The sequence below is a fragment of the Stegodyphus dumicola genome, chromosome 2 (genome assembly GCF_044657685.1).
Source record: "Stegodyphus dumicola isolate Sdum_Otavi_A_Nest chromosome 2, ASM4465768v1".
NCBI classification, from domain to species: domain Eukaryota; kingdom Metazoa; phylum Arthropoda; class Arachnida; order Araneae; family Eresidae; genus Stegodyphus; species Stegodyphus dumicola.
In genome coordinates, this window is record NC_140769.1 from 37,114,103 (window position 1) to 37,128,100 (window position 13,998).

Consider the following 13,998-nt stretch of genomic DNA (forward strand, 5'->3'; position numbering starts at 1 on the left):
AATGAGAGAAACATACATACATACATACATACATATAAATACATACAAATTCTTCATACCTCTGTGGTAGAGATTATTTGAATGGAATTGGTTTCTTAAATAATTTGTTTCAATTAAAAAAAATTCTGTTATTGTACGTATCTTAGGAATAGCCATTTTTAGATATTTCCTCCCCTACCCAGTTTTTTTTGACATGAAAAACCTCTAAAATTAAAAACATTTAAATTAAAAAATAATAATTTCAGTTCGAAGATCCATTTTATATGATGCACGCTTTACCGGACTTCTAATCATTAATCATCACAGATACTTTTACTATAATTTTCAGTAAAAAAACAAAATAACAAGTAAAATTTAAATTTACAAAAACCCCTGACGGATCTCTGACTATTAATTCTCGAAATCCCAGGAGTTCGAAGCCCACATTTTATACATATCAATGCTTTGTAGAATTCTATAGTCTGTTTCTTTAAAATACGTAGTTCAACGTCGTAGTGACCCTTCCCTCATCTCTACGATCGTAACTTATGCTGACGTCATCACACAGAGGGAATTGAAAGATTTCAGCAAATTAGTGGATTCGACCTTTCTTCCGTAGCAGTCGTTACTATGGTTATGAGTCTTGGCTTGAGGGGAAGAAATGGTCTTGAAGTACTTATTATAAAGCTGGAATTCCCTACCTTTTTCTTGCATCGATTCCTTTTAAAGGAATAGTTTTCTTCATTGACCCCCTTGCCATTTTCTCTGTAATATATAGCATACAACAATTTTTATTTCATTTTTTCATATATTTTTCATTTATTTTTATTTTTAACTATTGTTCTGTGTGAATACTATAATAATCATTATTTATTTTTGAAAGCAATTGTTATTAATTGTCTATCATCGTGTCGGGGAATTATTTCCATTTGTGAATTTCTTTAAGATTTAAATTCAGATTTTATAAACATTGATGAGAAAACTTAAAATTGGAATGGGGATTTTGTTCAGAAATGCGAAATGACGAAACACGATACTCATGAATTGATGGTGATTGTATGGAGAGACCCTTTTTAAACAATTAAAACAAGAGAATCAACAAAGATTCTCTTGTTTTCATTGTTTAAATTTACTTTTTATTAATTAAGCATTTTAGTTACCAATTCTAGTGCATGGGCGCAAAAGCCTGGTGACGAACGAATAAAAAAATCGAATTATACTGTCAAATGTATAAGGCAGATTTATCGAGGGCGTCTCACTCTTCTTTTACTCATGACATGAAATTATAGATAAATTTTTTAAAGAGAATTATTTAGTCTCTTGTTTCTGTTAGATTATATCATAAATTATTTTTCTCTTTTTAGTTTTTTGATTATTTTATGGGTTTTGAATAAAAGCTTTTTTTACGAAAACTTTTATTTATTATTTCAAATTAAAAGAAATATGGAAATCTTTGCTCACTATTTATCTGACCGCATTATTATAGTCATTACAGTTAAACAATTTACTGTGATATGTGTAAACAAATATGGTGTATGTGTGTAAACAAATAAACAAATATGACTGCTATGGTAAAAAAATTAGGCATAGCCGCACTTGAACAACTTTTAAATTGTTGATATTTCTACAACTATTGCATGCAGATTAACTAAAGGCACAAAAACCTTAACCGGAAGATAAAAACAACATATTTCAATCACTTTTAAAGCAAAAAATGCACAATTTACAAAAATAAAAGAAAAAAAACTCAGCTCATTGAGCCGAGAAAGAGGAAAAGCAAAGCATCCCTAAAGGGGAAAATAACTAGATTCGAAACTTTTGTGCAAACTGCAAATAATGATGTGGACTTAGTTGAACTTAAAGTTAAACTAAAGAACATTCAAGCTCTTCAAAAGAAAGTTGATGAACTACGAAGTGCGTGCTACGCACAAAGTGAAATGAAAGATGATGATCTGACCAAAATTGATGACGACTTAAACCAATGTGATGATCGTCTGGAAAAATTGGAGGTAAGAATTGAAATTCTCATTAATTCTTACAATAACTTAAATTCTGCAAAAGCAGTAAATGTTACTGAAAGTAATGTAGATGAAAATTTTCAAATCAAAACTAAAATCCCAGCGTTAGTTTTGCCTGAATTTTCAGGAAAATATGAAGAATTTAGTTCATTTAAAACTCAATTTGATGATTTAATTAAAAATAATGTTCAGCTGAGTCATTCACAGAAATTATATTATCTAAGATCTTGTCTTACTAATGATGCTAAGCATTTAGGTAGTAACTTTGATAATTTTGAATCTTTGTACAATGCTTTAGAATCTCGCTATGATAATGAACGTCTGATTGTTGACATTCATGTGCAGAATATTTTAAATTTTGAAAAGATTCAATCCGAAAATGCGAAAGATATCAGAAGTATGATTGATTGTATACAAAAGAATTTACGCGCTTTGAAAGTATTAAAATATGAACAGAACAAGTTATGTGATGTTTTTCTAATAAATATTCTTCTTCAAAAACTAGATAAAGAATCTAGAAAAAATTTTGAATTATCTCACAAATCGAAAGTAGTTCCAACATTTGACGAGTTTATTAGATTTTTGGAACAGCGTGAATCAGTTTTGTTATCTATAAATAGAAATATTACACCCGGAAGTAAGGTTAATATAAACAAGAATTCCACTCCTTCCCATAAATCGAAGGTTCTTTTGACAAATGAAAATAAAAATAAAAACTGTGTAGTGTGTAGGAGCTTTCATCCTATTTTCCTTTGCGATACATTCTTAAAGTTAAGTGTTCATGAAAGATTAAAATTAATTCGTTCACATAAACTCTGCGAATTATGTCTAAGGCAAAATCATAAGAAAAGTCAGTGTCTCTCGAAATTTAAATGCGCTTGCGGGGAAAAACACAATAAATTAATGGTGGCGTGGCAAATGCGGTCAAGAGCAGGAGACTGACGTTAATTACGGAAGGGGAAAGTAAACGGCTGTGTCAGGGATCATAAGGGGAGATATATTTTTTTTTAAAAAGTGTTTTTTGGCTAGTTTATACATTCAAAGGAAAATACAAGTTACTCACTGAACTTCGCACATTAGTCTGAATAACCTTTAAACCCGATGAACAGTACATTTGTGTGACAAGGCGAGCTTTCTGACTGTACAATCTGTTTTACATTTAACGAGCTTGTGCCGAATAAGTTTATTCGCTATTTTATGTAATTTCTGCAATATTTTGTAATTCTTTTATTTTTTCATTTAAATTTTATATTTTTAAAGATAATTTCTTTTTATTCACAAATATTTATATTTTATTTTTCTAATAAGTGAAACATTTAATTAAATTCTGATATTTTGTTTTCATAAGATAAAGTACGAAGCCTTTGTTAAAATTTTCATAGCTCACTGTAGTTCAGTGACCGTATTTTAATGTGCCATTTTATTCGCGAGTCCATTCATCCGATTTGAAACTTGGGAATGAATTAACAAATCGATCTTTCCATTCAATTGGTCCTATCGACTTGAATACAGTGAGCCTGAGTAAACGGGAAGTATCTTTCGTAAATATAAAAACCATTATAAGCGCATTTCTAAATAATAATTTTAAAATATAATTTTCACAGCTGTTTGACGCTGCTTTCATTTCTTAATTATAAATATAAATATATGTACTGAAAATTACGAAGAGAATAACACATACGTATCTGTTATTACGAGAATAAGTATTGCTAATGTATGCGATAGGGCTTGAAAACTAATTTTGATTCACCTTTCTTTTCTTTATGAATGACGAATATCTGTTTGCCATACACGTGATCAAATAGGGAATAAGTGTTTAATCCGTAAGATTATAAGTGTTGATTAACATTTCATATAACTACTTTTAATTGAGGCTTTCTAAGAGCAACCCCCTTAATTTTGACTCGCAGCTTTTAATTTTAGACTAGGATATGAGCATAGAATCTACCTTTAAACAATGGGATTTTTTTTTTAAAACACTGTGGCATGACAGTGCCTAGTAATAATAGTTTTAGCGTCACTAAGAATCATTTTCTGGATTCTCATATTGATTTTTTTTCCAAAAGATATTAAAAGCTGCAATTGACGAGTATGAGCAATGCATAATACATACATATATAACGTAAGCATACCATAAAGAAAAATGAACCCCAACAAAAGCTGATCGACTGCTATTAAACTCTGAAGAGGGGTTTATCAGAGGGAAAATGACAATTAAAATCAATTAAAATTCCATTTAATTGATTTTAATTATTTATTTACTGTATCGATTTATTATTAATTCTAATGGATTGGAATATTTGAATATGAATTAGCTGAATATTTAAGAAAAATATTATGACTGCGAGAATAGGGAAAAAAAAAAACATTTTTTGAATATTTACTTTCTTATAGAATGCAGATAAATTCATTTTTACTCAATGAAAATCAAAATTTAGTAGCTAATTAATCTGTCCTGTATCGAGCACTTTAGTTCAGTGATCCGTATTAATGTGCGCTTTTTTTTAAAAAAAATTAAATGTTTCAAGAATAATTAGAAAAGGGCATAACTCTCTTCTTACCCTTAAATTCTTCAATAAAAAAAACTGCATTTTTCTAAATATAATTCAAAGCATGAAAAATAAGGTACATAAACAGTTTGGAAATGGAACTAGCATTGAGATTCTCTTTAAGAAATATGGTGAAGCTTAGCAGAAAGTCTACGAAGTGAAGTAATTCCGTAGAATATTTTCTCTTTATGATTAAATTGCACTCAATTATACTTTATAAACGACATGTAAATACTATTTAATGTATATGTGTGGATGTGTGTGTGTGTAGCTCACTAGCGGCTGAGCTGTAAAACCTGGCAGGTCGATCCGGGGTTCGAATCCGGATAGATGGGGATGGCTGTATTGGCGTTTTCGAGGTTTTCCCCACGTGTAACGTGCATAAGAGTCAGTTTTGTTTAGAAAGTTCTCCACGAGGCACCCTTACCCTTAGGCAAATAACAGTCGAATGCTTTGCTATAATCAAAGAAACCAGACCAAACAATAGATATAAGTAGCTTAAAAACTGCTATATTTTACGTATACTTATCAAGTAATATTTCAATATATATAATGATTAAAAGAAAGGAAAAGTAGGATCCTAACTGATTGTATATAATGTAATTCCTATGAAGGCCCTAACAATTCTTTCTCACTTAAAGTCGTAACCCAAAAAGAGAACAAATTAAACTTCAGATACGTATACAATACTGAATCTAATACAAAAAATACAAAATATAAAAATAAATTATATATGTACGAAACCTAACTAACCATTTATATTGATATTACGTAAATATACGTATGGTAATGAACATTGTATAATAACGATATTTTATACCTTGTTCTATATTTGGTTCCATTTATATATATTTATATATATTTATACATAGATATATATAATTTAAGGATTCCATTTAAGGATTATAGTAGTAGTTAATACTACTACATATAAAACACAAAAGTGCATCAATAATGTATCTTTCAGTATTATTTAACTTCCTTCTTAAGAATTTTCTGCATTATAGTTTGCGTTATTTTATTCTAAGTCTCAAATAAAAACAACTATTATTTATATGTCATTAGAAAATTAACCAAAAAGCAGCGACCACAATATAATTGAGAAACAGTCCTTAGCCGTGAAAAGGTTGAAAGCCATTCTATTATGACTATTATCTCACATACTCAGCTACTTCGCATACATGGAACATAGCATTCGAAATGAAAAACTCAATATTTACTACAAATTCATTCGTGTAACAAATATATGTCTTTCTACACCTATGGCTTTGAAAAAAGATGTTATTTATCTTACAGTTTATCATTAAGTAATACATTTTCATTGTACAAAATTGCATTCATTCGAAGAATTCAATTTGTATTTTCCTCTGTATAAAACTGAATGTAGAGAAGTTAGATGTTTAAACGACCCCCAAGACCCCGAGCAAGATTACTCCCTACTTTTCAGCCCCCCTGTGAAAAAAGGGGTTCTAAATTTACGACCTGACCGCATATAAGGGTATTTCAAATTAATATGCATGGATAATGAAGGTCATTCGAAGACTCCTTGTTGCTCGGTGACGCCACTTTAGACAAAACAGAAGTGAGCTCGATGCCGCCGCTGGAAAAGGTGACTCAGAATTGAAAGCGTTGAGTGTTTTAAGTAACAAGAATAAACAAAAAAGAAAAAGTGTACTTTTTTCTACTGCAGAGATTTATGTCCGTGACGCCAATAATCGAAGAATAAAAATCTGTGCGATTTTAGACAGCGCATCTAATATATGTGTTCTTACAGATAAAATAAGTGAATGCTTAGGAATAAAAAGGGAGAAAATTAAAATGCCTGTTACAAGTCTTAATGGATCAATTCAAAATATTAAATGGAAGGTGAATACATTTATTTCAAATGAAGAATGTACCTTTAATGAACCAGTTGAATTCTTGATTGTAAATAAGATAACAGGACTAACTCCGTGTACTACGTTAGATATTTCGAAGGTAGAAATTCCACAGTTTTTAAATTTAGCTGATAAATCATTTTATGAAGCTTCAGAGGTACATGCCCTTATAAGTGCTGATTTATTTTTTAAGGTTTTGAAAAATAATACGTATAAAATAAATGATGATTTATTGTTTAAAGAGTCTGAATTCGGATGGATCGCATGCGGGAAGCTTAACGAAATGCAATCTTCTTATCAGGGACATTGTTTTCTTGTGCAAAATGACTCTCTTCAAAATACTTTAAAACTTTTCTTTGATTTAGAGGGACTTGGTATTCGTGATGATCCAGTTTTGCATGAAAAGGATCAGGCAATGGAAATTTTTAATGACACCGTTGAATTTAAAAATGGACGTTATGTAGTACAACTACCTTTTAGGAAACATTATGAAGAATTATCTGATAATTATTCCTTGGCGCGGCAGCGTTTTCAGAATTTGTGGAGAAGATTTAGTCATGATCCTGAGTTACATCAACAATACCGTGAAATTATTTGTGATTATTTAAAAAAAGGCATAATTAGCATCGTAAATCCTGATACAAAAGAAAATGCTTTAAACAAGCCTATATATTATTTGCCTCATCAGGCTGTGCGGAAAGAAAGTAGTTTAACGTCGAAAACTAGGATCGTCTTTGATGCGGGTAGTCATCAAAATAATGAACTTTCTTTAAATGACTGCTTGTGGCCAGGGGTTAACTTAAATCCAAATCTTTTGGATTTACTAATTAATTTCAGATTGAACAAAATTGCATTTTGTTCAGATGTTAAACAAGCTTTTCTGCAGATATGCCTCTCTGATGAACATAAGGATGCAGTTCGTTTTCTTTGGAGTAGTGATGATCCAAGTGTTGATAAAAGGCCCAATTTACAGATTTACCGTTTCAATCGAGTAAATTTCGGGGTCAGTTCGAGCCCATTCCTGTTAGCAGCTACTATTAGACATCATATTAAAAAATACAAGGAAGATTTTCCCGAAACAGTTGAAATTTTAAACCAGTGTTTTTATGTAGATGATCTCATTTCTGGAAGCGAGGATTTTGAAGAAGCACTTGAAGTATCTAAAAATGCCAAGAAAATTATGGAAGAGGCTGGAATGGTTCTCAGGAAGTGGATTAGCAATAATGCTGAATTAATGGAGCAATGGAAGAATGAAGAATTCGATACCTATCCTGCAGACGCTACTGTCAGCTTGGGCGCACACCAAACTAAAATCTTGGGACTTTCTTGGAAGACGCACGAAGATTATTTAACTATGGATACTAAAAATCTTTTGGAATTTCTTTCTATGGACAAAAATACGAAACGCTTCTTACTTCAAGCAATAGGGAAGATATTTGATCCTTTAGGATTAATTTCGCCTTTCACCATTCGAGTTAAATGCCTCATCCAAGATCTCTGGAATGAAAAATGTAGTGGGATGAACCTTTACCAAAAGAAATTGAAAAGGAATGGAAGAAGTGGTGTGCTGAACTTCATCACTTAGAAAATTTGAAAATACCTAGGTTGGTTAATGATTCTGCATCAAAGGAAGATACTGTTGAAATACACAGTTTTTGCGACGCAAGTAAAAAGGCATATGGCGCTGCCATATATTTGAAGGTGAAGACACTCAGTGGAATATCGGTGAAACTCCTAACTTCAAAAAGTCGTGTGGCTCCATTAAACGGTGTAACCTTACCAAGATTAGAACTATTGGGTGCTCTAGTTGCAGCTCGTCTTAGTTCTAAGGTAAAGAGAATCGTGAATCTGAAAAGATCTTCTGTTGAATACCATTGGACAGATTCCAAGATTGCACTTTTTTGGATAAAGGGTGCAAAAACCCGATGGAAGCAATTTGTGTCAAACCGAGTGAACGAAATCACCAGCTTGACAGATCCCAACTCTTGGCATCACTGTGCAGGTAAAGAAAATCCTGCCGATCTTCTCTCACGTGGAATGTATGCTGATTCCTTGGTGACAGATTCTAGATGGTGGACAGGTCCAGAATTCTTGATGCAGCCTGTCAGTTTCAAGAACTTGCAACCATTTATTCCTGAGATTGAAACCATCGAACAAGTCGAAAAAGAAACTTTGCGGCGAGAAAGGAAAATTCCTTTTGAAGATGAGACTTGTAAAGAGACAGCCCTGCTAAATGACAGCTCTCAACATTTTATTGTGGACGACCTCTTAGAACTTTCAAACAATTATTATAAAATTAACCATGTTTTGTCTTATATTTTCAGGTTTATTTTCAATTGCAGGAATAAGGTAAAAAACACAGGACCACTGTCAGTGGAGGAGGTAAGAGAAGCCGAAGAAGTGTTGATTAAGCATGAACAACGAGTTCTCCTTGAAGGAAAGAAACTGCCAAGTAATATTTCGAATTTATTTCCGTTTTTTGATGACAAAGGAATAGTACGTGTAGGAGGAAGGCTGAAGAATGCTTCAGTGCCATATTCTCAAAGACATCCTCCTATTTTACCTAAGGGTTCAAGATTAAGTAAAATTTATTTTGAAAGTTTACACAGGAAATTATTTCATGTTGGACCACAAGGTCTGCTAAATGCAGTGCGCTTGAAATTTTGGCCTTTAGGTGGCCGTAGTCTCGCACGTAAAACAGTACATCAATGTGTAACGTGCTTTAAATGTAAGCCCACTCTTTCTTCACAAATTATGGGTAATTTGCCTAGTGAAAGAGTTAATGTTTCAGCTCCATTTTCTATTACAGGTATTGATTTATGTGGCCCTTATTTAGTGAAATTTAAAAATCAACGTAAAGGTATTCTGAATAAATTGTATATTTGTATTTTTATATGTTTCGCAACAAAAGCCATCCATCTTGAGACATTAACAGATTTGACTTCTGATGCTTTAATTGCAACACTTAAACGTTTTACAAGTAGACGTGGCAAATGTTTCAAAATTTATACTGACAATGCTACTAACTTTGTTGGAGCGAATTCAAAATTGAAAAAATTTTATAAACTCATTAATTTCCCAGACAAAGAATTAGCTAATCATTTTTCGCAAGAAAATATAGATTGGAATTTTATTCCACCCAAATCGCCTCACTTCGGTGGACTTTGGGAAGCTGGGATAAAATCGGTGAAGTACCATCTTAAACGTACGATTGGCAATTTTCATTTCACTTACGAAGAATTCGAAACGATTGTCATTCAGATAGAAGGAATATTAAATTCGCGACCGCTTACTCCTCTTTCTAGTGATTCAGAAAGTTTCGAAGTTCTGACGCCAGGTCATTTCTTGATAGGGCGACCTATAACAGCAATTTCTGAGCCGTTTTTAACGGATTTAAAGGAAAACCGCTTAAGTCGTTGGCAAAAAACTACAAAAACTATACAACTTATTTGGAAAAGATGGAAGTCTGATTACTTGAATACTTTACAATCTAGATCAAAATGGATGGTTGAAAAAAATGATCTGATGATCGGCCAAATGGTTTTGATTAAAGAAGATTTTCTGCCAATTAACAATTGGCTTTTAGGGCGAATAACATCATTGTACCACGGTTCTGATGGAAAAGTCCGTGTTGTAAAAGTTCGTACCAAAACAGGGGACTTTAAAAGGACAATTAATAAAATAGCTGTATTGCCTATTGAAGTTTAGCAAGTTGTGAATTATGTTACTCAGTTGTTAGTAATTATACTGAAAATTATTTTTCTCAATAATTTTGTATTCATGTTTTGTTCACTTATTTTATATTTTTCTATACATATTTTATTGTTTACATGAATAACTGAAACTTTAATACTGGTATTTCATAATTAAATGTTAAGTTCTTGCATGTGAACATAGCAAGGCCGGGCGGGATGTTGGCGCATTTTACGCCAACGAATCTCGCCAAATTATCGCCTCTTACGATTGAGGCAACAGACTTGAAGAAGAAATCTAACCGGTCTGACGTGAGCAATTACTTGTAACCGAAGCTCACAATTAAATTGTATTTTGCTTCACTGTAAATATTTGTATATGATGTTTTTCTAAATAAAATAATTAAAAACGAAGCAGTGAAGCTGGTCCGTCGATAAAAAATAACCTTTAAGAAAAATAAGTTTATTCAGTATGTATATATATATATATATATACTTTTGGTGTGGCCGACGGCAACTAAAAAGGGAGGTGCACAACTACATGATACAGCAGTTCTGTATACAAAATTTCAGCGTTCTTAGGCACCTCGTTTTTGAGTTCAGATTCATACATACTTGCGTAAGTACAGACGCCACGAAAAAAAAAACCTATTCTGAATCCATTTTAAATCAGTTTTATAATTCGTTTGGGAGAAAACAGTCCTTTATTCTGTTCTAACGTATACATATCACACTAAAACATCGTTAAATTGCATTCGATAGCGGTCAAAATAAATATTTTCGGCTTCAAAATGTATTATTCCTGTTTTCAAGAAAGCCTTTATTGTCAGGCTGTGGGGAAATTTTAGAGTAATTCAAAATGCACATTAACTTTTTAGTGTTTCAATTAATTAAGTAGCTCCAGTTCTGAACTGTAATTAAGGATCTGTGGATAGTTGCTGTATAACTGAATGCTTGTAAAAGGTTAAACAACAGATTTGCACAAATCCTGAACAAGATATCTTTTATGTTCGTTGTTCATATTTATTTTTAATGAAATTTTAATGTTCTGTAAATAGAGAATGCGCTGAAAATTTCTCTGTAAGATCTTAGATGCCAAAACTTGCTTGTGGAGTCTCATTATTAGCTGAAAAAGACAGAACATTTCTCAGTCATTATTAGCTGAGAAAGAACATTTACTTAGTGCAAATTTCTATTAATTTTTCGTTTATCTTAAAAATGCTTAAGAGGATAGGAAAATAAATGTTTTTCTTTTTTTTTTCTCTCTCAGGTGCCTTGCTGCGACGTCATTCTATTGATCCCGACCGTCGACGATCATCCGGAAATCATAATTCCGGGAAATCCGTAGACGAACCTCATACTGCTCTCATACACAGGGGGGTGAGTAGAACTTTTATCTTTCTTTCTTTCTTTCTTTCCTAGAATCAGCATGATTTTGATGGAGATCGTTTCGATTTCTCAATGTAATGAATGTCACAAAAGTGTAGGGATAAAGGAAATATAGGTTAAAAAAATAAACTGCGTATTCCCCCTCTCATATAGAAGATAAAAGTGTTGTTATTTTGTTGGAAATTTGATAGAAAGCACTTAAAACTTTGAATGTTTATTGCTTATCTTCTTCTTAATTCAAGTAATCAGAATTTTTGTGCTAATTTCTTTTGGGGGAGGAGAGATTTTTACATTTTAACGCAGATTTATTACAATAAACTTTTTACAGTAGATTTCGCTTTTATAGACAAAATTAATATTCGAATATAAATGAAATTTTTAGCTATTGAGGAAGTTTCGGGGATTCATTGCCTGATTGTTGATATTTTCGTAACGGCCGCCCTAAAGTAAACTGCCATATATTTATTTTAAAAGTTGGGAAAACCAGGAAAACTCTGTATTGACCAGACCGTTTAGTTGCTAGAGTAGAAATCAGGGCTGAATTGTCCCTTCATTGGCAACTTTGCCATCTTTTGGACTGAAACAACTTCAAAACGAAATATTTTCTGCATTGCTGCTATTGGAAACTTTTCAGATATTTCGTTATCAGCTCATGATCAAATATTGAAAATATACAATAGAGAGAAAATAATTGTCGTCTCAATAATTGGAGCCAATAAATCTTGGTTGTACACGCTACTCTTATTGCCTCTTTGGAGGAGGTGAAAAAGAGATTATTCTCCTCCGCCTTTACATCAACTACTGAATTTATTTAATTTCAAAGCCAATGTAATGCCGAAACAGATTAGATTTCCAGTAACAGGAACCTTTCTTAATTGCTTTGGTGCTCAGTTCTAATTTGAAACAATATGGATTTCCTAATAACTTGAGTCAGTTATCTCCTCGGTGCTTTCTAAAGATAAACATGCGATGCGAGTTATCAAATTACGAGGGTATCTGTGTATTACTAAGAGAAATTTATTGATGTCTTGGACGGAGAAATGCAAATATCAAATAATATGTCAAAAGCGATTCGCTCGTCGAAAAATGCGTAAATTAATAATAAAATGAAAAAAAGACTTTTGCGCTAAAGTGTTTCAGTGATAATGAAAATTTTTCAGTATGTTTTAGCGTTGATTTTGCATTATATTAGATTTATTCTGATGCAGAGTGAAACATAGATTTTGTATCGTAACAAAGCTAATCTTAAGATTCTGAACGCTTAAATTATACTGTACAAGACCTGAAGCAAGACGGCATATTGATGAAACCACCAGTTTCTTTTTTCTGGATCATTATGTCATTTTTCTCTTTGATGGAAACAATTCCAGACAACTGGCACAGTTATTCGGAGACCCGCTCCAAGTCATCTTGGGAGTGCAGGCATTCTTTAGTGACTTCCAGCAAATCACCGCATCTATGGACGAATGTAATCTTTGAATGACCATTCTGTAAGCAGTGGCTACCATAGCAATGGGAAGGTCGATGTTTGCCGTTGTTAATAGCCATGGCTCAAATATCAAAGTACTGTATGCCTGGGCGCCATGACTCTTTATTCTTTTGAGCTCTGTGACCGGAAGTACACGATTAACTCTTCTGGTCGCAGAGCAGATTACGTGGTGTCATAAGAATGTAAATTAGAAGCGCTATATTCTAATGTGCTGATTTTAATCGATGGCCCAAAGTATGTCGTAGTATCAGATAATAAACTGTAAGAGGCTGATGGGAACGAGAAATATAACAATTTATCTAATAACATTATTAAGTACCGTGCGTTTATTCTGGCATTGAATTGGATTTTCTTCGGAATATGGAACTAGCTTGCATGTCTTACGAAGCGTACTAATAAGATGGAAAATTCGTACGAGACTTCCTAGATCTAATGGACGAGTTCTTTGAGAACAAAGTGTGACTGATAGGTATAATGGCTAGCGTATGTTATGTTACGGACTGCGACCTCACTGAAAGTATTTGGGATACCTTTGGAAGGTCACAATGTTTCAATACCCTTGGTCTTTGCCTTTCAACTTCTCTCTTCAGAAGCTTCAACCTACGTTTCTGCAAAAATGCTAGTTATTGTCATTTGCTGTCATGGATCACGTGATTGACGGGATGAAGCGTCGATGCCAAGCTTGTGTCAAAAGCAGAAGAGATCACATCCTGTGCTGATGCTTATCTTAGATTGCTTATAACTTTACTCCTGATAGTCTAAGGAGGTATTAAACCCTTAAAATATTAGAAAAACATTATATACAGATTTCCTTTAATATTACTTTACTCATGAATAAATAATTCAATTGATTAACTTCGTGTTAAATTCAGAGTCAGCTAAGTATGCATTTTCGCGATATGTTGATATTTAACTTTTGGTAAAGATTTGTTTATTATCTTCTTATTTAATTTTAATGCCTATTATCGTAACTTCCCTTGTGTACTTATTAGAACACAACTTGGA

General features: G+C 32.5%; 1 protein-coding gene across 12 annotated transcripts in view; it reads left to right on the forward strand.

The window, feature by feature from the left end:
- The window catches only part of SNF4Agamma (SNF4/AMP-activated protein kinase gamma subunit), a 559,866-nt gene that overhangs the window by 467,904 nt on the left and 77,964 nt on the right, over window positions 1-13,998 (forward strand). For all 12 annotated transcript variants that reach the window (XM_085810578.1, XM_085810583.1, XM_085810580.1 and 9 more), the window contains one exon: window positions 11,386-11,495. In XM_085810578.1, coding sequence (XP_085666704.1) covers window positions 11,386-11,495 — 110 coding nt within the window. The remainder of the gene's footprint in view (window positions 1-11,385; window positions 11,496-13,998) is intronic.